The sequence below is a fragment of the Phyllosticta citribraziliensis genome (assembly GCF_038025025.1).
Source record: "Phyllosticta citribraziliensis strain CPC 17464 chromosome Unknown J3D65scaffold_7, whole genome shotgun sequence".
Lineage (NCBI taxonomy): Eukaryota > Fungi > Ascomycota > Dothideomycetes > Botryosphaeriales > Phyllostictaceae > Phyllosticta > Phyllosticta citribraziliensis.
This window is the reverse complement of record NW_027117344.1, coordinates 99,843-118,822: the sequence shown is the minus strand read 5'-3', so window position 1 is coordinate 118,822 and position 18,980 is coordinate 99,843. Positions and strand designations below refer to the sequence as shown.

At 58.3% G+C, this 18,980-nt stretch overlaps 9 protein-coding genes across 9 annotated transcripts; 3 read left to right on the top strand and 6 right to left on the bottom strand.

The window, feature by feature from the left end:
• Positions 1-63: 63 nt before the first annotated feature.
• J3D65DRAFT_388857 (uncharacterized protein) lies at positions 64-1,144 on the top strand. Its single transcript, XM_066795830.1, has 3 exons — positions 64-165; positions 218-361; positions 511-1,144. The coding sequence occupies exons 1-3, from the start codon at positions 152-154 to the stop codon at positions 920-922; spliced, it is 570 nt and encodes a 189-aa protein (XP_066654189.1). The 5' UTR covers positions 64-151; the 3' UTR covers positions 923-1,144.
• Positions 1,145-1,588: 444 nt separating this feature from the next.
• Positions 1,589-3,375, bottom strand: J3D65DRAFT_626207 (putative Hsc70 cochaperone). The gene is made up of 3 exons (XM_066800417.1): positions 3,212-3,375; positions 2,063-3,150; positions 1,589-1,992 (listed from the first exon to the last, which is right to left on the bottom strand). The coding sequence occupies exons 1-3, from the start codon at positions 3,212-3,214 to the stop codon at positions 1,914-1,916; spliced, it is 1,170 nt and encodes a 389-aa protein (XP_066654188.1). The 5' UTR covers positions 3,215-3,375; the 3' UTR covers positions 1,589-1,913.
• Positions 3,376-3,457: 82 nt separating this feature from the next.
• J3D65DRAFT_626204 (uncharacterized protein) lies at positions 3,458-7,827 on the bottom strand. The gene is made up of 3 exons (XM_066800416.1): positions 7,439-7,827; positions 7,145-7,394; positions 3,458-7,102 (listed from the first exon to the last, which is right to left on the bottom strand). Exons 1-3 carry the CDS (start codon positions 7,514-7,516, stop codon positions 3,516-3,518), a joined length of 3,915 nt encoding a protein of 1,304 aa, XP_066654187.1. The 5' UTR covers positions 7,517-7,827; the 3' UTR covers positions 3,458-3,515.
• Positions 7,828-7,851: 24 nt separating this feature from the next.
• J3D65DRAFT_388806 (uncharacterized protein) lies at positions 7,852-9,667 on the bottom strand. Its single transcript, XM_066795829.1, has one exon. It carries the CDS (start codon positions 9,330-9,332, stop codon positions 8,031-8,033), a length of 1,302 nt encoding a protein of 433 aa, XP_066654186.1. The 5' UTR covers positions 9,333-9,667; the 3' UTR covers positions 7,852-8,030.
• A 207-nt stretch (positions 9,668-9,874) lies between these two features.
• Positions 9,875-11,062, bottom strand: J3D65DRAFT_668253 (casein kinase II beta subunit; the record flags this gene model as incomplete). Its single annotated transcript, XM_066803099.1, has 3 exons — positions 9,875-10,339; positions 10,384-10,629; positions 11,006-11,062. 3 exons carry the CDS (start codon positions 11,060-11,062, stop codon positions 9,875-9,877), a joined length of 768 nt encoding a protein of 255 aa, XP_066654185.1.
• A 216-nt stretch (positions 11,063-11,278) lies between these two features.
• J3D65DRAFT_626198 (mitochondrial 54S ribosomal protein uL2m) lies at positions 11,279-12,773 on the bottom strand. The gene is made up of 2 exons (XM_066800415.1): positions 11,479-12,773; positions 11,279-11,435 (listed from the first exon to the last, which is right to left on the bottom strand). The coding sequence occupies exons 1-2, from the start codon at positions 12,523-12,525 to the stop codon at positions 11,337-11,339; spliced, it is 1,146 nt and encodes a 381-aa protein (XP_066654184.1). The 5' UTR covers positions 12,526-12,773; the 3' UTR covers positions 11,279-11,336.
• A 120-nt stretch (positions 12,774-12,893) lies between these two features.
• On the top strand, positions 12,894-14,966 carry J3D65DRAFT_388737 (G2/mitotic-specific cyclin CYB1). The gene is made up of 4 exons (XM_066795827.1): positions 12,894-13,161; positions 13,237-13,345; positions 13,390-14,752; positions 14,798-14,966. The coding sequence occupies exons 2-4, from the start codon at positions 13,337-13,339 to the stop codon at positions 14,872-14,874; spliced, it is 1,449 nt and encodes a 482-aa protein (XP_066654183.1). The 5' UTR covers positions 12,894-13,161; positions 13,237-13,336; the 3' UTR covers positions 14,875-14,966.
• A 369-nt stretch (positions 14,967-15,335) lies between these two features.
• On the bottom strand, positions 15,336-16,772 carry J3D65DRAFT_388739 (uncharacterized protein). Its single transcript, XM_066795828.1, has one exon. It carries the CDS (start codon positions 16,271-16,273, stop codon positions 15,443-15,445), a length of 831 nt encoding a protein of 276 aa, XP_066654182.1. The 5' UTR covers positions 16,274-16,772; the 3' UTR covers positions 15,336-15,442.
• An 859-nt stretch (positions 16,773-17,631) lies between these two features.
• J3D65DRAFT_626193 (uncharacterized protein) lies at positions 17,632-18,584 on the top strand (the record flags this gene model as incomplete). The annotated part of the gene is made up of 3 exons (XM_066800414.1): positions 17,632-17,809; positions 17,995-18,072; positions 18,159-18,584. 3 exons carry the CDS (start codon positions 17,632-17,634, stop codon positions 18,410-18,412), a joined length of 510 nt encoding a protein of 169 aa, XP_066654181.1. The 3' UTR covers positions 18,413-18,584.
• Between the last annotated feature and the right edge of the window lie 396 nt (positions 18,585-18,980).

Below are 18,980 nucleotides of genomic sequence, written 5' to 3'. Positions count from 1 at the left end.
GGTTCCATGCGCGTGAAAGGACAAGGCAACCCCGCGGTTCTGGAAAACCCGACGTCAAAACGTGGGGCGGACAGCCGCCGACCTTCGCTGTGCCCCTCCTCCAACTCTCCGTCACCTCTCTCTCCCTTCACACCACCCTCATACCTCCGCCATGTTCAAAAAAGAGTGCGCTGTCCCCGCTCGATCCCTCGCATTCCATACTGACGACCCGCCACAGCTCCATCGCGCCGGGCGCCAAAACAAAGGTCAAGTCGTCCGTCCAGCGCGGCATCCGCGCAAAGGTCGCCGAGCAGTACCCGCTGCTCGAGCCGTACCTGGACCAGATAATCCCCAAGAAGGAGCAGCTGGATCTGCTGAAGCTGTGCGTCTACTACCTGGCCGTCTCCACCTTACCAACATTACCTACCTACCCACTGGCCAGCCCGCCGCCTTTGTCTCCGCTCCACAACCTCCACATAACCAGCAGTCCAAACCACGACGATTGAACAGACACTGACTGACGTCTCCCAGCCCCGACCGCGTCTCCCTCTACGCCCTCGGCCATGACCCGCTCTTCTACCAACACATGGACGACCCGCTCATCCCGCACCTGACGCTGGTCCACAAGTACCCGCAGTGCTTCAAGCGCATGCGCATCGACCGCGGCGCCATCCGCTTCGTGCTATCGGGCGCCTCGCTCATGGCGCCGGGCCTGACGTCCGCCGGCGGCCGCCTGCCCGGCTGCGGCGACCCGCTCTACGACGCCCACGGCGAGCTGAATGCCGGCGACGTCGTCGTCGTCGACGCCGAGGGCAAGGAGCACGCCTGCCTGGTCGGCCAGCTCAAGGTCGGCTCCCAGGAGATCAAGGACAAGAAGAAGGGCGTCGCGTTGGATGCTGGCCACTATCTGGGCGACGGCCTGTGGCGGATGCGCCTGGAGTGAGCAGTGTCGTGCTAGTCGTGGAGAGGCGGCGGTTGGAAGACGGAGGAGACAGCGCCGCCCTGTTATGGTGCTGCGGCGGCCTGGCCTGGCGCGCAATGGTTCCCTGACACACTCGGGAATCGAGCTGCTTGGCTCGAGTTGGATTCCGCCGTTTGCTGGAATCCTCCCGCCGGCAGAGCCAGAGGACGCGAGTCCAAGACTCCCCGGCCTTGACAGGGCAAGTGGCATGCGGCATGGGGGAAAGTGGGAGGGGGCAAGACATCAAGCGGCCGCCCTGTCTAACCTAGCCGCTCACGCACGCACTCAAGCCTCGTCAGAATGAAAACAAAAACAAGAGCAGTCAAGTAGCAAGTAGCGGGACCGAGACAGCCCAGTCTCATGACCCAAACAATGCAAACGGGCCGGCAGGCACGAGAATGGATCGACGCCGAAGAATCAGGCCGTCATGCCGCAAGCAGTGTGCTCTTTTGCCACGCCCTTCGTGTTTGATGAATGAAGTGTGCGACATGCTGCCGTGAATAGCAGGAGGCGTACCGTAACGCAGAGCAGCAAAGCTTCTTTTGAATTTGAATGGGCCATGTCCGTTGACGTTGAAAGAACAGCTAGGAAAGGGGGCAACGTACAGTATCTGTCCGTCATCCACGCACCGATTGATCCATTCATATATTCATGTATGCATATGGCTGTCATTCATGCATCATACTATCGCGATCTGGCGTCGTGTGCCTGGTATGGTATCTAACATCAAAGGCCCGGCTCGTCTCGTCTCGTCGGATACGTCTGTCTGTCTGCCTGCCTGTGCGCCGTCCACACCTAGTCCAAGGTCTACACCCAGTCCACACACGCATGCATCCATCCCACCACGCTCCCAACGTACTGTGTACGAACGGCGGCGTGGCTGTACCAAACGCCTGCAAGTGAGCTCGGCACCGTGTCTTTCCCGTCTCGCCCTTCAGCGGTCTGTCCGCGCAGTCTACTACACGTACGGAGCTTACTGTCCCTGGCCAGCGCCGCCGCGACCAGCTCCTGGGGCGCCGCCTGCGCCGCCGCCGCCCATGAGGTTCCTCGCCCTGTTGTGGTGCGTTAGTGGTGCGTGTCTGGATCCCCTCCATGGGGGAGAGGGACTGAAGGAATGCTTACATCTCCATGATACTCGGGTCCTGCATCATCTGGCTGAAGTCGGGCATGCCACCACCTTGACCGCCGCCTTGTCCGCCTTGTGCGCCTTGTGCGCCGCCAGCACCGCCGCCGCCGCCAAACTGGCCCGCCATCTCGCGCAGCCGCGGGTTGTTGAGGAGCCCCTGCATCGCGTCCGGGTTGCTCATCAGGTTCTGCGCCATCTGCCGCATCATCGGGTTCTGCATGAGCGATGAGAGGTCCGGCATGCCGCCGCCCTGGCCACCGGCACCACCTCCCAGCATGCTGCTGAGGCCAGCGAGGTCCGGGAAACCGCCAGCACCAGCACCCGCGCCAGCAGCGTCGGCGCCACGAGCCGCAGGAGAAGCGACGTCGCCGCCCACCTCCTCGACGCGGCGCTTGGCCGTCTCGAACCCGCGCTTCATGGCCTCGCTGCCGCCGTTGCCCTCGGCCTCGATGCCCTTCTGGTACGCCTCCATGCTCCCCTTTGCGTCGCCGAGCGCGAAGCGTGCGAGTCCCAGCCGACTCCACGCCTTGGCGAAGTTGGGGTCGGCGGCGACGGCCATCTCAGCGTCGGCGGCGGCGTCCTGATGGCGGCCGGCGCCCGAGTGCGCGGCGGCGCGGTTCGACAGGTAGATGGGCTGCAGGGGCGCCAGCTCGAGGGCCTGCGTGTACAGCGCGATGGCGGCGTCGTAGTCCTTGCGCTGCATGGCGGCGTTGCCCTGGCCCTTGAGCTTCTCGGCCTGGGCCTTCTTGTCGGGGTCGGTGCTGCCAGCGGCCGCGGACGCCGCAGATGCCGCCGTCGGCGTGCTGGGCCGCCCCTCCTTCGCGCTGCTGCCGCCCTCCGTGCTCGGCGTCGTGCGCCCCTTGAGCTTCTCGTACACGCTGTAGATGGACAGCAGGTTCTGCCCGCCCAGGGCGTCGGCCGTGGCCGCGCTGTCGGATGCGTCCACCCCGAACGCTTCGGCCACGCAGTTGGTTGCGATTTCAATGTTCTCGGCCTCGTCGGCGGCGAGCGTCCCGTCCTTGGTCGAGCTGTGCAGGAAGTCGATGATTGCGAGCGCCAGGCGCTTTTGCGACGCGCTGGGTGCCTGTTGTGACGTTAGTAGGGAACTGAGAGTGCGGGGCCGCGGGGTCGGCGAATTTGCTCACCATGGTGTGGAGAGTGTGGAAGAGGTTGTGTAGGAGCGGTGGTGAGGAGTGTCGAGGTAAATATCGACGTGGGTGGGAGAGGTAGTTGGTAGAAGGTCGTCGAGGGCTGTAGATGGTCGAGGTAGCTTTCCCGCATGTTGCCTGCCCCGCACCGCCACTTCCCCACGCGCCACATTTCATGTGAACCACGCCTCGTCCGGGATACCATCTCGACGTTGCTTGAACACACATGAAGGCTCCTCGACATTTAAACGACATTCATACATACATACAAGAAAACATCAAAGGTATCTCGTCTACGCTTCTACAACCCATCTATCCCCGCGCCATTCGGCGCCCCCGACCCGGAATCCAGATCCAGATGCTCCTCATGCGCCCCCACACTGCCGCGTCTGAGCGCCATCCCAAAGCCCCTCGCAATGCCATCGTACCTCCCCCTGCCCGGCGCGGCGTCGTCCATCCCCAACCCGCGAATGGCGCGCCTCATGCTGTCCAGCCGCGCCTTTTCGACCACGACCATGCGCCGCGCGAGCTCGCGACACGCCCGCCGGCCCTGCGACACCCTGCTCTCCTGCCACGCCGCCAGCTCCGCCGCCACCGTCTGCTGCGTGTATTTGAGCTCCTTGCCCAGCGTCTCGAGCTCGCCCACGCTCTTGTCCACCTTTTCGGCCGCGTCGCGCTGCATGCGGTGGCGCGTGTCGTCGAGCAGCCCGAGCGGCCAGCGGTCCGAGCGCCGCAGCGAGAGCGTGTGTCGGTCAATCGCCTTTTGCACTTGTGCCATGGAGCCGATGAGGACGCCGGGCCGCGTCAGAGCGTGCAGGATGGCCGAGACGGTCGTGCTAATGGCGTGCATGTCGTAGTAGAAGCCCGACAGCGGCGACGACTCCATCTGCATTTGGCTCTTGGTGTAGCGCTCAAACGCGTGCTTGTGGGACGGTGGTAGTGTTGTCAGCGTCGCGAGGGCGTTGGATGATATCGATCCAGCCTCGACGAGATCGTTGAGGGAGCTGCGGACCTTGTTTGTACGGCGCAGCACCGACTTGAGGCTGTGATGCATGCTGCGAACCGACTCGCGGGCATGCTGCACAAACAACTCGACCTCGCGGACGTCGAGAATGGGAGTGTATTCTTCCTTGACTCGCTCGACTCGCGTCTCTGCCTTGCGTTTGCTGCGCTCCTCGAGCATCTGCGGGTCGATTTCCGGGACGAGGAAGAATTCCCACACGAGCTCGTGGGTCGAAAAGGTGGGATGGCTCAGCAGAATCTTGAGAAAGCTGTCCAGACGCAGTTGAATGTCTTTCAAGATGGCGCGAGATGGCTTGGAGGGGATGAGGAAAGGCGAGGCGAACCCGTTGACTCCAGGCAGCCAAGAAGCCGGATTCTCCATCGACAGCCACTTGGCCAGATTCTCAAAGTCGGCCAACGATCTGCGACAAGTCGTGACTGTAATGGCGTTGTTGCCATTTGGTGCGCCAGACTTGAGCACCATCCGAACGGTACCATCCTCGACGAAATAGGAGCGCACCACGGTGGTCGTGCGGCCGTCTGGGTCTGGAGAGTTGGACAAGAGAACCAAATCATCGATTCGATTTCGCACCTCGTCGTCCTTGGCAAGCTCAACGGCAGTCAGTCCTCTGTTGTCTTTGACGTACAGATCGACTCGCGGGTCTCCAAACAGCACTCTGACGAGATCAGTCCTTCCATACTTGCTCGCGACCATGAGCGGTGTGAACTGCTTGTCATTTGCGGCATTTGCATCGGCGTCGCAGTGGTACAACAATTTTAGGGCAAGATGCGGGTCGTTGACAATGTGTAGCAACGTGTTTCCCTTGCCGTCAATGTGGTTGTCGAGATGCAGTGGCTGGCCATCACCCTGCGCGCGCGCAGCTGCCGTGACGGCCGCTTCGACCATCCACCGATACTCGGGATGGTCATAGGACCTGCACAGTGCGAAAAGTGGAGTCTGCCCATTCTTGTCTCTCAACGTCCACGGCACCAGTCGTCCAATCCAAGGAATCAGCAGCGGTTGGTAAAATAGGTAGTGCGCCGCACATCTTCCTTGAGAGTCTTGACGAGCAATGTAGTCGGCGACGACGCGGTTATTTGGGGCGTGATTCAAAACGTATTCCAGCAGCAAGTTGATGATGCCGGGTCGAGAACCTTGGATGGCCGCGCTTAGCAACGTCGTCCCGTCGTTGTTGCTGTCCGTCAGGATGAACTCGACGGGGTAGTACTCTTCGAGGCTGATGAGATATTTGAGAGCCTTTTCCTGTCCGTTATCGACTGCCATCATGAGAACAGATTGACCGGATGGATCCTGAGTTCGCGAAAGCGTTTCGATGGATGTATCTCCCTCGATCCCGCTGCTCATGGACATGACTGTCGAACCAAAAGAGACGGCCGACGAGAGGGAGTTGCTGCGCGACTGCATGGAGACGCGCTTTTTCATCTTTGGTCGCTCGCCAGGCGGAGGCGTTTTCGCTCGCTGAAAGGGAAACACATGGGCCAAAGGACCTGGACCAACATCATCGTCTTCGAAGATGAAATCGTCCGTCCTGCTTGGAGAATTGTAATGCAGATCCGCCCAAGCAATCGTCGGTCCATTAGCCTCGGGTTCGTCATGAACGCTGTCGGCGACAGAATATCTGCGTCCGGGCTCAAGAATCGCTTTGAGAGAAGTAACATCTCCAGTCTTGGCAGCTTGCCACAGTTGTCTGTTTCTTCTACTCGCCTTTCTCAAGCCGGCCGAGTCGCGGACAAGGTAGGACAACACTGCTTCAAAAGTGCTCAAGGCGTAGCCGATTTCACCACTCTCGACGTCGTCTATGAAGATGAAATGCCGCATGTACGAGAGCCGTGCTTGTAAATGTCGCACAGAAGATCGAATGACGACGACCAGCAACAACGACACCAGGGTATCCGCGTTGATGGTCATCATGGCGGCCTGCTTCTCAGACTGCGTGTCCACCCCGTCAACCGCAGATTCAGGCATGGTGATGAATTTTTGCGTGGCAAGCAAAACATCCAACATCTCTTGAGGACTCCCCGCGCTGTTCATCCTTTTGAAAATCTCCACGCCTTTGGCCAGACGAAGCGCCAGCTCCTTCTTCCCCGACTCTCGGTCAGGGATCGGGATTCCAACCTGGGAGAGGTCGAGATCTTGCATCTGGCGCACTCGTGACTCCAATTCCATGTCGTCCAGTCGTCTGACTGAACATATTCGAGGGAAGAGAATTTGACCGTGGAGCTGCTCCGCAATGTAGCGTTCAATCAGGCGTTCGACAATCGGTCCGGTCAAGTCGGTGGTCGCACCCAAATTTGAGAGTTGTTGCTTGTCCACCATTTGGAAAATGTCAATGGCCGCCGTGACTGCAGTTTCGAGCGCTCTACGCATGACGTCCTCCTCGTCGTAAATCTCCAACAAAGACGGCAACCTCGTGCTACCGTTCGAAAGCCCGGATAAGCTGCTGTGCATCGAGGCTGGCGTACTTCGTTCCGAGGACATTGAATTTCGTCTACTTGACAGGCTGGAGGGCTTGTTGGGAGGGACGGGGAGGGGCTTTTCGAACTCGGTTGCAAACTCTTTGAACAGTCGATCGAGACCCCCCTGCATTTGTCTTGCAATCATTGGAAAAAGATTCAAAAGCTCGGCAAAAGACTTGACCTCCTTCTTTTGCGGGCCCGAGGACGCGCTGGCGTTTGCCTGGCTCTGTACCGGGGCCTCGACAGTCTTGGGCAGAGACGACGGCGAAGCTGGAACGATGGGAATGACTTCTAGCGCGCCGATGAGAGGCCGCGAAATGTAGTACACCAGCCACGGTTGAGCATCGAAATTGTCTGGAAAGTAGACGATGTCGTGGAGCAATTGGGCCTGGTTCAGCGTTTTGAAGCCTGTCCAGTCAGCCTCGCCCCTCGCAAAACGAGTGTACCCACCTTTGTTGCTGTACAAAAAAGTATCCTTGATGATCACCGTACGTCCGTTCGCCGTCTGGTATTGCTTGGCCTTGCCCCTGCTTTCGCGGAACGACGCCTCTTTTCCATTTGGCCCCGGCGGGACTCCGCCCGGTAATCGAAGAACATGGCTGGCAAGGAACTCCTCGGAGCCCGCAAGGTCGGTGTAGTGGACGTTGGTCTCACGGTCTCTAGCGTTGAGGAGAATCTCCGTCGTGGGGACGAGAAGAACCTGCAAATGTCAGAATAGCTCGAGAGGATGAGGACGAAGCGTACGTGGTGCTGGGCGGGAGAGCACTGTCCCGGGAGAGAGCTTCGAAAGAAGGCCCGCAGAAAGGGATTTAGAGGTTGCATTCAATCGACATTGAAGGCAGATGCGGATGGCGGAGGGGGGCGAGGCGCCTGAGCCTCGCGTTGAGAGAGACCGGTCGAGCCGGCGCGGGCGAGCAAATCACCAAGGCGGGTCTTCCCCAGACGTGTGCGACTTTGGAGGAATAGGCGTCGGGAGCGGATAGGCGCGAGCGGAGCGTTGGTTGGGTGGCGGGAGTGAGACGTGAGCTTGAAGCGCGAGAGTGAGGCGTCAGTGGACGGCGAGGAGTAGTGGAATGTAGCGTCGGGGGCGGTTGGGTGGGTGGGTTGCTTGTGACAGGCACCGGACAGGGAGCTCGAGACGTCTTGTGTGGTAGTTGTTGCGCGCAGGCCAAGGCACTAGATCCGCGGCAGATCGCCCCGGCCCGTGCGCCTCGTGCATTTAATCTCGGCCCCGTCTTGTTTCTATCGACGTCAATTCGTCTCTCTTCACCATGCAATTCGACTTCAGAAATCATTCATACAACATCCACCAAGACAGTGCTTCCAAGGACAGCTTTTAACCAGGCCTGAAGTATGAACCCGAGTGCAACTCCATCATCCTCTCCTTCTCCACCTGATCAAAGTCCCTGTACTCGCCCTCCTTCGCCTTTGCAAAGCCCTTTTGATCCCACTCGCGAAACTGCTCCAAGCCGATTGCATGCCACGGCACGCCCAGATCCTTGCTCACGCGATCGCGCCAGTGGTCGATGACAGCCGATTGAATGTCCTCCTTGGCCGGAGCAGCGCCGGGCTCAAAGAACAGCTGGGTCATCTCCAGCGCTTCTTGTTCGTCATGCTCCATCCTTTTCTCTTCGGCCTTCCAGCTCTTCCTCGAAGGACGCGGGACGCCTGATGGCTGCGTCACTTTCGAGCACTTCTCGTAGTCGAGAAGGTAGCCGGCTGAGTCGTAGGTTGGCGGCCCGTTGGGTCCCCGAGACGCACAGAGGTGCGTGGCATGGGAGAAGGAGTCTGGGTTGACGTATGGCTGCTCTTCCTCCCACTTGAGGCGCTCTGGATTGTTGTAGCGGCCCTTCTTCTTCGGAGGCCCTTCAGGCGCGTCCGCAGACTCAGAGAACAAGCCATGCTCATCCATATCGAGGTACGTGCGCCGCGAATAGTTAGGATCAGTCTTCCAAGGGAATTCCTCAACAACGCCTTTCGAGTAGACAGGCGCCGCACCCTCTTCATTGACCGCGCGTGGGTTGTTGATGCGGCCAGGAGTCGGACGCCGGTCAGGCGGCTGGATGGGAACCTCGACATCACTGCCCGTCGCAGTTTTTGCAATAAGTTCGCCCTGCTTCTCCCCCTCGTTACTCTCGTGCTCCTTGAGCATGTCTTCCAGCTTCTGCTCCTCCCACTCGTCAATCTCGTCCAGCGTCTCCAGCTGCTCCTTCTTCTCGCCGTCAAGCGCGCGGACGACGTCGTCGTCGTCGAAATTGAGCAGCGAGATGTCACTGTGCGCTCGCTTCTGCGGGATGCTCTGGATGTTTTCGTGGTAGTCCTGCGGAAGAGACAGTTGCCCATGCTGCTGGTGGTGTTCGAAATCATCGTCGAAGCCGTGCTCGATGGGCCAGGATTCGTTTTGCAGTTTTTCCTTCTGTTCTTGCTCCTGCTTCCTCTCTTCCTCTCCAATCTCCTCCAAGATACGAGGGAGGTCGTCCCCAGCATCCACGTGGCTCACGGGATGGTTGCTATGCTCATACGCGAGGCTGTCCTTGCGTTTGGCATTGACGTGAGCCTCGACGTTTGCGTGATGTGCTTGAGCAGGCTGATGGATGCCTGCCTGATCGGCCTGCTTGCCATTGCGAAGTTCCACCATGTTGGCAGTAGAATGATAGACGAGGTGAAGATGTCAAAGACTGTCGAGGGATGATGGATTCGGCGTCAGCGTAGATGTAGCTGACAGGCAGGACGCAAGCATCTAGCGGTTCCGGGGGATTGATATATCCAGGGCTCAAGACAGGGACCGCGTGACGTCAGAAGAAAGGCGACTTCGTTGCTTGCTGGAATGGTCACCCATCCGAGGTTGTACCGCAGTTTTACTCGTGCTTCTTCCAAGGTTGTCGGAATGACCCTCACTTCAAGGCTTGCTCGAACATATTAAAATGCATCCGCCTCTGCTTAACCACCTCGAGTTGCTTCAAGAAGAGCATTCACATCGTGTAGAGGGATGACATCGATCCCTGAATTCCGCAAAACCAACCAAGGAACGATCTGCAGCTTCCAGAGTCGATATTAGCGTACTGGATATCGAACCTAGCGTTGGTTACTACCAATAACCTCCGACGCCAAAGAAATGCCCATGAGCCTCCACCCAGGCTCCTTGGTTACCTCCCCAACGCCATGAAACCCACGAAAAATTCACAGATGCTGATTCCTGACCGAAGCCAGAGCGCCCTCGTAAGCCTCGTCGTCATCCATATCTTCAAGTTCGCCGTCTTCGTCGTCGTCGAAACCAACGTCAACGTTGGCTTTCCTCAAGCGATCCTTCATGTCTTCCTTGCGTCCATCTTGCCATCGTTGAAGTGCTGCGGCAGCGTGGACCCTGAATCCAAACACGCGGGGTTCGTATCGTCGTTGAGATTTGGGCGGTTGCAAGGCGGGGTAGACTTGGAACAAGATGTTGTGGAAAGAAGTGCCAAAGTAGGCGCCGTCGATCGAGGCATGACGGGAAGACTTGGGGTTGTAGAGATCTTCGCAGCGAGCACAGTACAGCTTGACTGGCGAGGTGCTGGAAATGTCCGACTGACCCATGGGAAGAAGAGGCTGTCCCTCGCACATGACGCGAGGACACTTGCCAAAGTCGGCCTTCTTGAACTTTTCGAGCTGTTCTCCGTCAGCTACGTCTTTAACACGACGAGAATACCTACCATCTTTGCTAGTCCCCTAGTCGTCACAATGTACCGCGCGTGCACCAGGCCATACAAGTGCCTTGCCGACTTCTCGATAGCTTCCCGCATGTCATCGTCGCAGTCGAGATCGAAGACGTCGGTGATGAGGTCGAGCGCATATTGGTAGTATTGAACCTCGGTGTTTAGGCCGGTAAGGTTGAAGCGGTCGGTGAGGTAGTCTTCGTCGATTTCGCAAAAGTATTCATTGCCTCGGGAGGAGATGAACTGTTGAAGATACAGTTAGCGACTTTCAAAACGTCTCAAATCACAAGCCTTTGATGAGTATCTCCAGCCGTCCGAATCCAAGGTTTGTCCGCCTCGAGGGCTGCCAGTGTCGGACTTCTCATTTCCAGACGGCGTTGCTTCGTGTCCTTCCTCGGAGCCCGTATGGCCCGAAATCTCTTGGGAAGGCGGAGCTGTACGAGTCTTTTTCCTGGGATGTTCTGCATCCGAGTTTTGACTCTCCCGCTCGCTTCGAATCGCGGACTTTTTGCGACGGTTCATGATGAATGCGGGCCTGCGATGGAACGGACGAGGAGGGGTAAAGAGCGGCGCGACGTGCGGCTTGAGAAGGAAAGCTGGGGAAATGCAATGCACCTACCCAATCGCGCCAGTAGCTGGTGTAGTCGGAGTCGGTCTCGCTGTTGAAGTCGTCCATGGCCAACCGATGAGCTGCCCGACGTGAGGAGACGGACGGTCGAAAGTTGGAGGAGCGGGGCAGGGATTTGAGACGTAGGGTTCTAGGATGTGGAGCGTGTTGGTGATTGAGGTGCGTGGAAGCGGGCTGCCATCCAAAGGTGCCGGCGCTTGGCGAGGTCCGTGCGCATACAGCTCGAGTTGAGATCATTCAAGACAAGTTCAAGATTCAAGATGTTCTGGCAACATGCATGTTATCGGGCTCAATTGATTACACATCCACCATAGTACAGCATCTATTTGGTCTTTCTCCTCTTGCCCTGGTTCCTCTCGCGATCCTGAATCAACCAAGGGTTCTTCTTGCGCCTGGGCCGAGTCTTGTAACCACCTTTGGCCTGTAAAAGTTAGATACGAACCAATCAAGACAGGTTGACTTACCAGAGTTCCCCAAGGACTTTGCGGCGGTTTGTTACCCTTTGATTTACCTCTTCCACCACCGTGAGGATGGTCGCATGCGTTCATGGCCATACCTCTGACCGCCGGCCTCTTGTTCAACCACCTGGATCGACCAGCCTTTCCTAGCGATCGGTACTGGTGCATTGGGTTGCTGGCAATACCAATGGTGGCACATGCGTCCTTGTGACATATTCTGACTTCGCCGCTCTGCAATCTGAGGATGACGTCGTTTGCTTGTTTTGCGGTTGCTCCTCTGGACATGACGGTGGCGTAAGTGCCAGCGGAACGACAAAAAACAGCCTTGCCTCTGGCCTTGGACGCAACGGCGTAGACTTGAGAACCCAACGGCACCATGTGCAAAGGCAAGCAGTTGCCGCGGAAAGCAGTCTTGGCCGCCAAAACACCAGGATCAATGGTGCCACCCATTGCTGCCATGAGGTCCTTTGGGATACCCTTCATGAAGCTCTCGACGGTATCTCCGGCTCTCATTCCTTCGGCGGCGAGAATGTAGGTCAACTTGCCCGTCTTCATGTGCTTCAAGAGAGCAATGTGCGCGCTGCGTCCGGGGTCGTACTCGATGCGTTCGACGTATTGTTTGCCTGGCTCCAACCGCTTGAAATCGACTGTGCGTATCCTGCGCTTGTGTCCGCCACCACGGTGTCTCACGGTGACGCGGCCGTAGTTGTTTCTTCCTCCCTTTCCATATCCGAGCTTGGGAATAGTCAAAGACTTGACTGGCCTTCCTTTCCACAAATGGTCGTTGATTGGCCGCACCAAGTGCCGAAGACCAGGTGTGCGCGGGGTGTATGTCCTCATTGCAGTCGTCTCCTTTGCCCGACGATTCGGGGGCTGTGCCATGAACGTGGCCTGTGGATTCACCCGTTCGGCGGCGCTCCATTCGGATGAGGTCGCAGCCCATTCTTGCGGTTTGGATGCCGTGGTAGTGACTGTTGCTGCCGTCCGGACGGCTGTGCAGAGGGCTGGGCGACTCTGGCCGGCCCTGCGGAGGGCGGCGCGGTAGGGGAGCATGTTGCGATGGATGTATCAGAGGGCCATTGGTGGACGGCGACGTCGAGAAATGTGAGGGTCGATGGTGAGTCGGGAGATATTCGGCGTTTGGAGGGAGCTGATTGGCTGGCGGCTACGACGCGTGAGGAGCGAGACGAGATTGACACGCAGGGACATGGAGACGATTGATCCAGAAGACGAGGAGCTACATGCGCATATTCGGGCGGTTATTCCAATCACTTACCAGGTGAGGTGTCAGCGCCCGTGTGTCCCAGCGGTGCCGCCGTTGCCCAGCTAAGAGCCGGACATTAACCGGGGTCACAGCTGGCGCAGTGGCCTCCCGGTCCCGACATAACAAACTCGCTGCAGCACTCCAGCGCCCTCCTCTCGACACACGACGACGCCCGCCATCGCAGCAACAACGACCCGTTCCCCCGCCAAACTGTGCGTCTCGTCTCCGTTGCTTGTTGCGGCACGTCAATCGCGCTTGCTATCCACCGAATTTCGCCTCCATCGTCTGCCCGTCTCGTCCTCGACGCGCTCCATTTTCACCCGTCCTGCCCATCCCCAGACGCTCCATGCTCTGAGCATCTCAACCGCTACCTACTACGTCGTGCACGCATAGCTGTCGATACCATTACCTCTGCCACGATAGGCGTGCGTCCACCACTCGGTCTCTTGTCCGTTTATAATTTGGCCGAATCCGGCAAAGCTGACTCGCACCATAAACAGTACCCATCAACAACAACCACGCCCGTTAGACCCGCCCAACCCACCCTCTCCCCATCCAAACCCAGAGATTCCCAATTGCAGCGTGACGTACCCCGCCGCCATGCCTCCCGTAAGTTTATTCTCACGCGTTTCTCACACCTCTAATCCTCGTAGGCACGGCCTGCCAGCCGTCGTACCGTGACCAACGAAAACGATGAAAACGCGACGACGACACGCATGACGCGCGCCAAAGCGGCCGCTCTCACGTCTTCGCAAGACGTCTCGGCCGCCGACCCGCCCAAGAAGACGGTGACGAGAAAGGCCACGACCACGTCCACGACCAGGAAACGCAATGCGCTCGGCGACGTCACCAACGCAAAGGGAGAGGTAGAGGGCAAGGCTGGAAAGGAGGGCAAGGAAGTCAAAAAGCCTCTTGCAACCAAGCAGGGCCCCGTGTCCAAGGCGGCGGCCCCGACCGGCGTCACCAAGGCGTCCAAGACCACGACGCGTACCGTCCTCGGTCCCAAGGAGAAGACCACCATCAAGCGTCCTGCCAGTGGCTCGGGCGTGTCGAGCGCCACGGCCAAGAAGCGCGTCATCAAGGAAGTCAAGGAGAAGGAGGTGGAAGAGGCCCCGGCCAAGGAAAACACCAAGCAGACCAAGGCCAAGGTTGAGACCAAGTCCCTGGAGCCCATTGAGGAGGTGCCCAAGATTGAGACCAAGGCTGTGGTTGAGGAAAAGTTGGAGCACTTCGACGACCCCGAGGTTCCCGACCTTGACGAGGAGGATGCCAACGACCCTCTGATGGTGTCCGAGTATGTTTGCGAAATCTTCGACTACTTGAAGGAGCTGGAGATTGCCACCATGGCCAACCCCAAGTACATGGACAACCAGACCGAGTTGGAGTGGAAGATGCGCGGCATCCTCGTCGACTGGCTCCTAGAGGTCCACACGCGTTTCCGCCTCCTGCCCGAGACCCTCTTTCTTGCCGTCAACATCATCGACCGCTTCCTCTCCCGCAAGATTGTCCAGCTCGACCGCCTGCAGCTCGTCGGCGTCACGGCCATGTTCATTGCTTCCAAGTACGAGGAAGTCCTCTCGCCCCACGTCCAAAACTTTCGTCACGTTGCCGACGACGGCTTCACTGAGGAGGAGATTCTCAGTGCCGAGCGCTTCGTCCTTTCCGCGCTGGACTACGACTTGAGCTTCCCCAACCCGATGAACTTCCTCCGCAGGATATCCAAGGCCGACAACTATGACATTCAGACGCGTACCCTCGGCAAGTACCTTCTCGAGATTAGCTGCCTCGACCACCGCTTCATTGGCTACCCTCCTAGCCAGATCTCGGCTGCTGCCATGTACCTCGCGCGTCTGGTGCTCGAGCGTGGCGAGTGGGATGCTGTGCTTGCCCACTACTCTGGCTACACCGAGGAGGAGATCCAGCCCGTCCTCGACCTCATGATTGACTACCTGAGCGCTCCCGTTGTTGTGCACGAGGCATTCTTTAAGAAATATGCCAGCAAGAAGTTCCTCAAGGGTAAGTTCCCACCTCTCCCATTCAGAACTCAACTGACCTCGTTAGCCTCCATCGTCCTGCGCCAGTGGGCCAAAAAGTACTGTGCCGACCAGGCCGCCGAGGCCAAGTCGACCAAGGCCTAGAGCATTCGCGTTATTCCGTTAGCTTCGGACGTGTCTGGACATCCCATCTCACCGGCGATCATGATCCTCGGCGAGTGAGAAGCGGGATACCGACAGACACTCGGTGGCTCCCTTTCGTCCAAGCATTGTGGTAGTGTCCCTATTCTCATCCATGGCGTATCAGGAAGGATTCCTCTTGTTCAATTACTTTCCCATCGATTCCGGCCGGGGGGAGCGGGGGCGTCGTCCACACAGAGGGGAAGCGCCGAAGCCTCTCTCCGGCTGCTTCATCAACAAACACACGTCTTGGCTCTCTTCATTCTCCCATTCGAGGCTATTTGTGTACGGTAGATCAGCGGCAGCACAAAAAGGCATGAGCACAGCGGGCAGCAGCAGCTATACATTTGCGTGCTTTGTGTATTGTTCTGCTACCACAACTACTAAACGGGGGTGGGAAGGTTGGGTGGATAGAGAGATTGGACTAGCGGGGGGTTGGTAGGGGTTTCGGTCTTGATTCCTGTGAATTACGAGCTTTTGAATGTTGGAAAGTTTTTTCCCTTTCTTCTCTTGGGCTTTCTGTTTTTCTTCTTCATCGATGATGATGATGACGCACGGGGGTGTGGGTTTCCAAGGAAGCAATGGAGATCCAAGGACGAGATGGCAGCACGCATGCGACCGAGTGCATAAGCAAGGGCATGGCATGGCTTGTTTGCTGTACTGGGCCTGTCATGGTGGTGTCTTCTTCACCGCTGCGAGTGCTGCGAGGGAGGGGGCAGCAGCAGCTGGTGAGTGGGCGGGTGGGTGGCTCTGTTGCACTGTTTACATACATCCATCCACCAACCAAGCGAGCCAACTCTCTTTCTTGCTTTTCTGCTCTGCCTGACAACGCGATCAACCACGCTGGCGACCAGTCAGGGCACTCTGCGTCTGGCCGTCGGTCCGTGGAACGAGCCTCGTTGCCCCGGTTGCGAGGCTTGCTGCTGCTGCTGCTGCTGCTGCTGCTTTTGCTCCCCGCCCGGTTGCGGTCGACGGACGGAAGTTGATTGGGTCGTCGTTGGGCGCCAGTCAGCGGCGCAAAGTTTACAAACGAAGAGAAAGCAAGCGGCGGACGGACCGCGCCGGTTGCTGGGATGGCGTGGCTGTGGGTGATGGCTGGAGGTGCGGACAGACAGGGGGTTGCCTGACTGGCACACTCACTGGCTTGGGCAGAGGGAAGCGTGAAGCCGAGGTGGTTTGGCAGTGCATGGCATGGCGTTGAGGGCGCAGAGAGAGCAGCCACGGCATTTGATATCATATCACTCGAATGGATGGGTGGATGGGAGACGGGCCGCTGTCGGTGGTGGTGTTGCTTGTCGACGACGACGCTACCTGACGCTATCTTCCTCACCTTACCTTTCCATTCGTCCCCAGCCGTTTCCATGGCGTCATAGATCACATCTCACATCCATACTTCCTCTATCGCATCCCATCGAACTGCCTGAGCTTCCCGCACGGCAGACAGGTAACCGCCCAAGGAACCGCCCGACCGCAGCAGTTCTGCACTACATACACCCGCGACAGCGCTTACCCGCGACACACGACACACGGCACTCAGCACGAGGAGCGCGCGAACGACACACGAGCTCGACGCGACCTTGCCACGAGCCTGCAGCTGCAAAGCCGCCGCCGTAAACAAACCCCGTTTCTGCAACTGTCTCCGACGTGCCCCACTTTGGCGTTTGGCTGGCTGTGGTTGCGCGCGCGAGGCCCTGCTGTTGGTTGTGTGAGGTCGGTTAGCTGGGTGGCTGACTGACGGACGGCGAGCGAGCGACGATCTGGAGGGCGGAGGGCGTGACGACATATGTGCCGAGGGAACGCTTTTGGCCGAAGAATCGACTCTGCGCTCTGCCTGCCTGCCTTACGAAGCGACGACTTGGACTGCCTGGCCGATCGACGACTCTTCGGCTCTTCTCAAGGAAAGGAAATGAACGACGCGGTCCCGTGATGCGGTCGTGATTGGCGCATCCCACTCGCTCGCGGATTTTGTCTACTTACCTGGCTACCTATCTTTCCTGCTGTGTTGAGCTACGACTGCAGGGATTCTTCTTGGTCACGGGCAAGACTGGCCGGACGGACGCATCTAGAGACACGGGATTTGCATCTCCACGACCATTGGCATTTCCATTCAGCGCCGATTTTCTATCATCGTCACGATAGACGTGAAGAAGAGGGAAGAGACGGGAAAAGAGGGAGCAAGGGCAAGAGCTAGGAGCATCTATCACGCCACCTCCACAACACCACCATCGACAACGCCATCACCAGACTATCATTCCTCGACCACTTCCCAGTCCCAGACTCTGCAGAAAGCGTCACAGGTAGAGCAAGAATCGCCCTCTCTCTTTCTATCTGCAACGAGCCAACCACCCACCACCACCCAACATGAGCGAGCCCAAAGAGCTGGCGCACCTCTACCCGCAAACCTGCCCCTTTTGCAGCATCGCAGCCGCGTATCCGCACCAGCTGGTCGCCGACGATGCGCAGCACCAGGCGGCGGCCCAAGGGCGGCGGCAAGGCGAAGGCCCTAACAACAACACAAACATCAACAACAATAACACAAACATCATCAGCACAAATAGCAGCAGCAGCAGCAGCAGTAGTAGGGATAGCACCACCACACCCCCCGCCCTCCTCTCCAGCATCCCACGCACCCCCTCCCACATCGACCCCGCCAAGGTCTCGCCCGCCGCCTACGTCGTCCTGGCCGCGCCGCGCGTGCTGGCTTTCTTGGACATCATGCCCATGACGCGCGGCCACTTGCTCGTCACGACGCGGCGGCATCGGCGGAAGGTGGAGGAGCTGGTTGGGGGCGGTGTGGGGGGTGGTGAAAAGGGGGAGGAGGAGGAGGAAGGTGGAGATGAGGACGACGATGGGGATGACGATGCAGCGGCGGCGGCGGGAGAGGAGGGCAGGGATCTTGGTATGTGGTTTTCTCATCTTCGTGGTGCATGTGTGGGGTGGCAGTCTGCTATATATTCTGCCTGTGGTCGTCTCGTCTTGTGCTCGCAAGGATGGGCCACAGAAAAGCATCTTTCCTACACACCACCCATCCACCATCTCTACCACTCCCATCCTCGACAAACTAACACCCCATCCCTCCAACAGGCTTCTGGCTGCCCCTCCTCGCCAAAACAGTCGCCGCCGTCACCGGCGTATCCGACTACAACATTGTACAAAACAACGGCAAGTTCCTCCTTCTTCCCTCCCACTCCCATCCTCTCCCCCTTTCCCCTTTCCTCGTCCTCACAAAACTAACACCCCACCCCCAGGCGCCCGCGCAGCACAAGTGGTCCCGCACGTCCACTTCCACATCATCCCGCGGCCCGCCTCGCTGCCCGCGCTGCAGAACAAGAGCTGGACCATGTTTGGGCGCGGGCAGCGCGAGGAGCTGGACGACGCCGAGGCGGCCGCGCTGGCGGCGGGCATGCGCGACGTCTTGAGGGTCGAGGTGCTGAGCATGTTGGAGAGGAGGGGGAGGAGAGAGAGGAGAGAGAAGAGGAAGAAGATGGGGGGGAAGCTGTAAGTTGCAAGAGGAGGGGTAGGAGGGAGGGGAGGTTATAGAGAGGAGGGCGAGGAGGATTGTGGTCGCGGTTATGAATAATACTTCTCTTCGACGTATATATGTAACTACGTGAGCAATCTGCCTCACGCTGTGTCTCTAGATTTGACACAAACACGGAAGCTTTTCGTCATCGTCACCGTAGCATTTCTTTGCCCTGTATGACCTGCCTCCAACCCACTTCGAAACTCCGCGCAGAAGCCCCCCTTAACTCTGCGATTACAGTACGGCACCCTAGAGCCCCTTCCTTGCCCTGCCCTAACCCGGTGTAGCGTCCATCTGCTTCTGAGCAACATTCCGATTATTTGATAATCTCCCTCAATACCATCTTGCAAGAGAGCAATCGACGACAAAAGGAGGACAAATATGTAAAAAGTTGGTCGTCAATAGAGCGTGTTCTACCTTGCCAATCAGTACCGGTAGACTTAAACACTTCAGTAAACTTACCATCTTCTCTAATTTCACAGCTGCCGTATTTGCCGCCACCGCGATCTGAAGCTGGAAGTAATGGCCGCTGCCGGGTGGTACCACG

Coding starts and splice junctions, on each gene's coding strand:
- J3D65DRAFT_388857 (XM_066795830.1), top strand. Junction 362..510: donor CAGCTGGATCTGCTGAAGCT/GTGCGTCTACTA, acceptor GACGTCTCCCAG/CCCCGACCGCGTCTCCCTCT.
- J3D65DRAFT_388739 (XM_066795828.1), bottom strand. CDS start 16,273: ATGGAAACGGCTGGGGACGAATGGAAAGGTAAGGTGAGGAAGATAGCG.
- J3D65DRAFT_388737 (XM_066795827.1), top strand. Junction 14,753..14,797: donor CAGCAAGAAGTTCCTCAAGG/GTAAGTTCCCAC, acceptor TGACCTCGTTAG/CCTCCATCGTCCTGCGCCAG.
- J3D65DRAFT_626204 (XM_066800416.1), bottom strand. CDS start 7,516: ATGCAACCTCTAAATCCCTTTCTGCGGGCCTTCTTTCGAAGCTCTCTC. Junction 7,395..7,438: donor GCTCTCCCGCCCAGCACCAC/GTACGCTTCGTC, acceptor TGACATTTGCAG/GTTCTTCTCGTCCCCACGAC. Junction 7,103..7,144: donor TTTTTTGTACAGCAACAAAG/GTGGGTACACTC, acceptor CTGACTGGACAG/GCTTCAAAACGCTGAACCAG.
- J3D65DRAFT_388806 (XM_066795829.1), bottom strand. CDS start 9,332: ATGGTGGAACTTCGCAATGGCAAGCAGGCCGATCAGGCAGGCATCCAT.
- J3D65DRAFT_626207 (XM_066800417.1), bottom strand. Junction 1,993..2,062: donor GACCCGAGTATCATGGAGAT/GTAAGCATTCCT, acceptor GCACCACAACAG/GGCGAGGAACCTCATGGGCG.
- J3D65DRAFT_626198 (XM_066800415.1), bottom strand. CDS start 12,525: ATGCTCCCCTACCGCGCCGCCCTCCGCAGGGCCGGCCAGAGTCGCCCA. Junction 11,436..11,478: donor AAAGTCCTTGGGGAACTCTG/GTAAGTCAACCT, acceptor TAACTTTTACAG/GCCAAAGGTGGTTACAAGAC.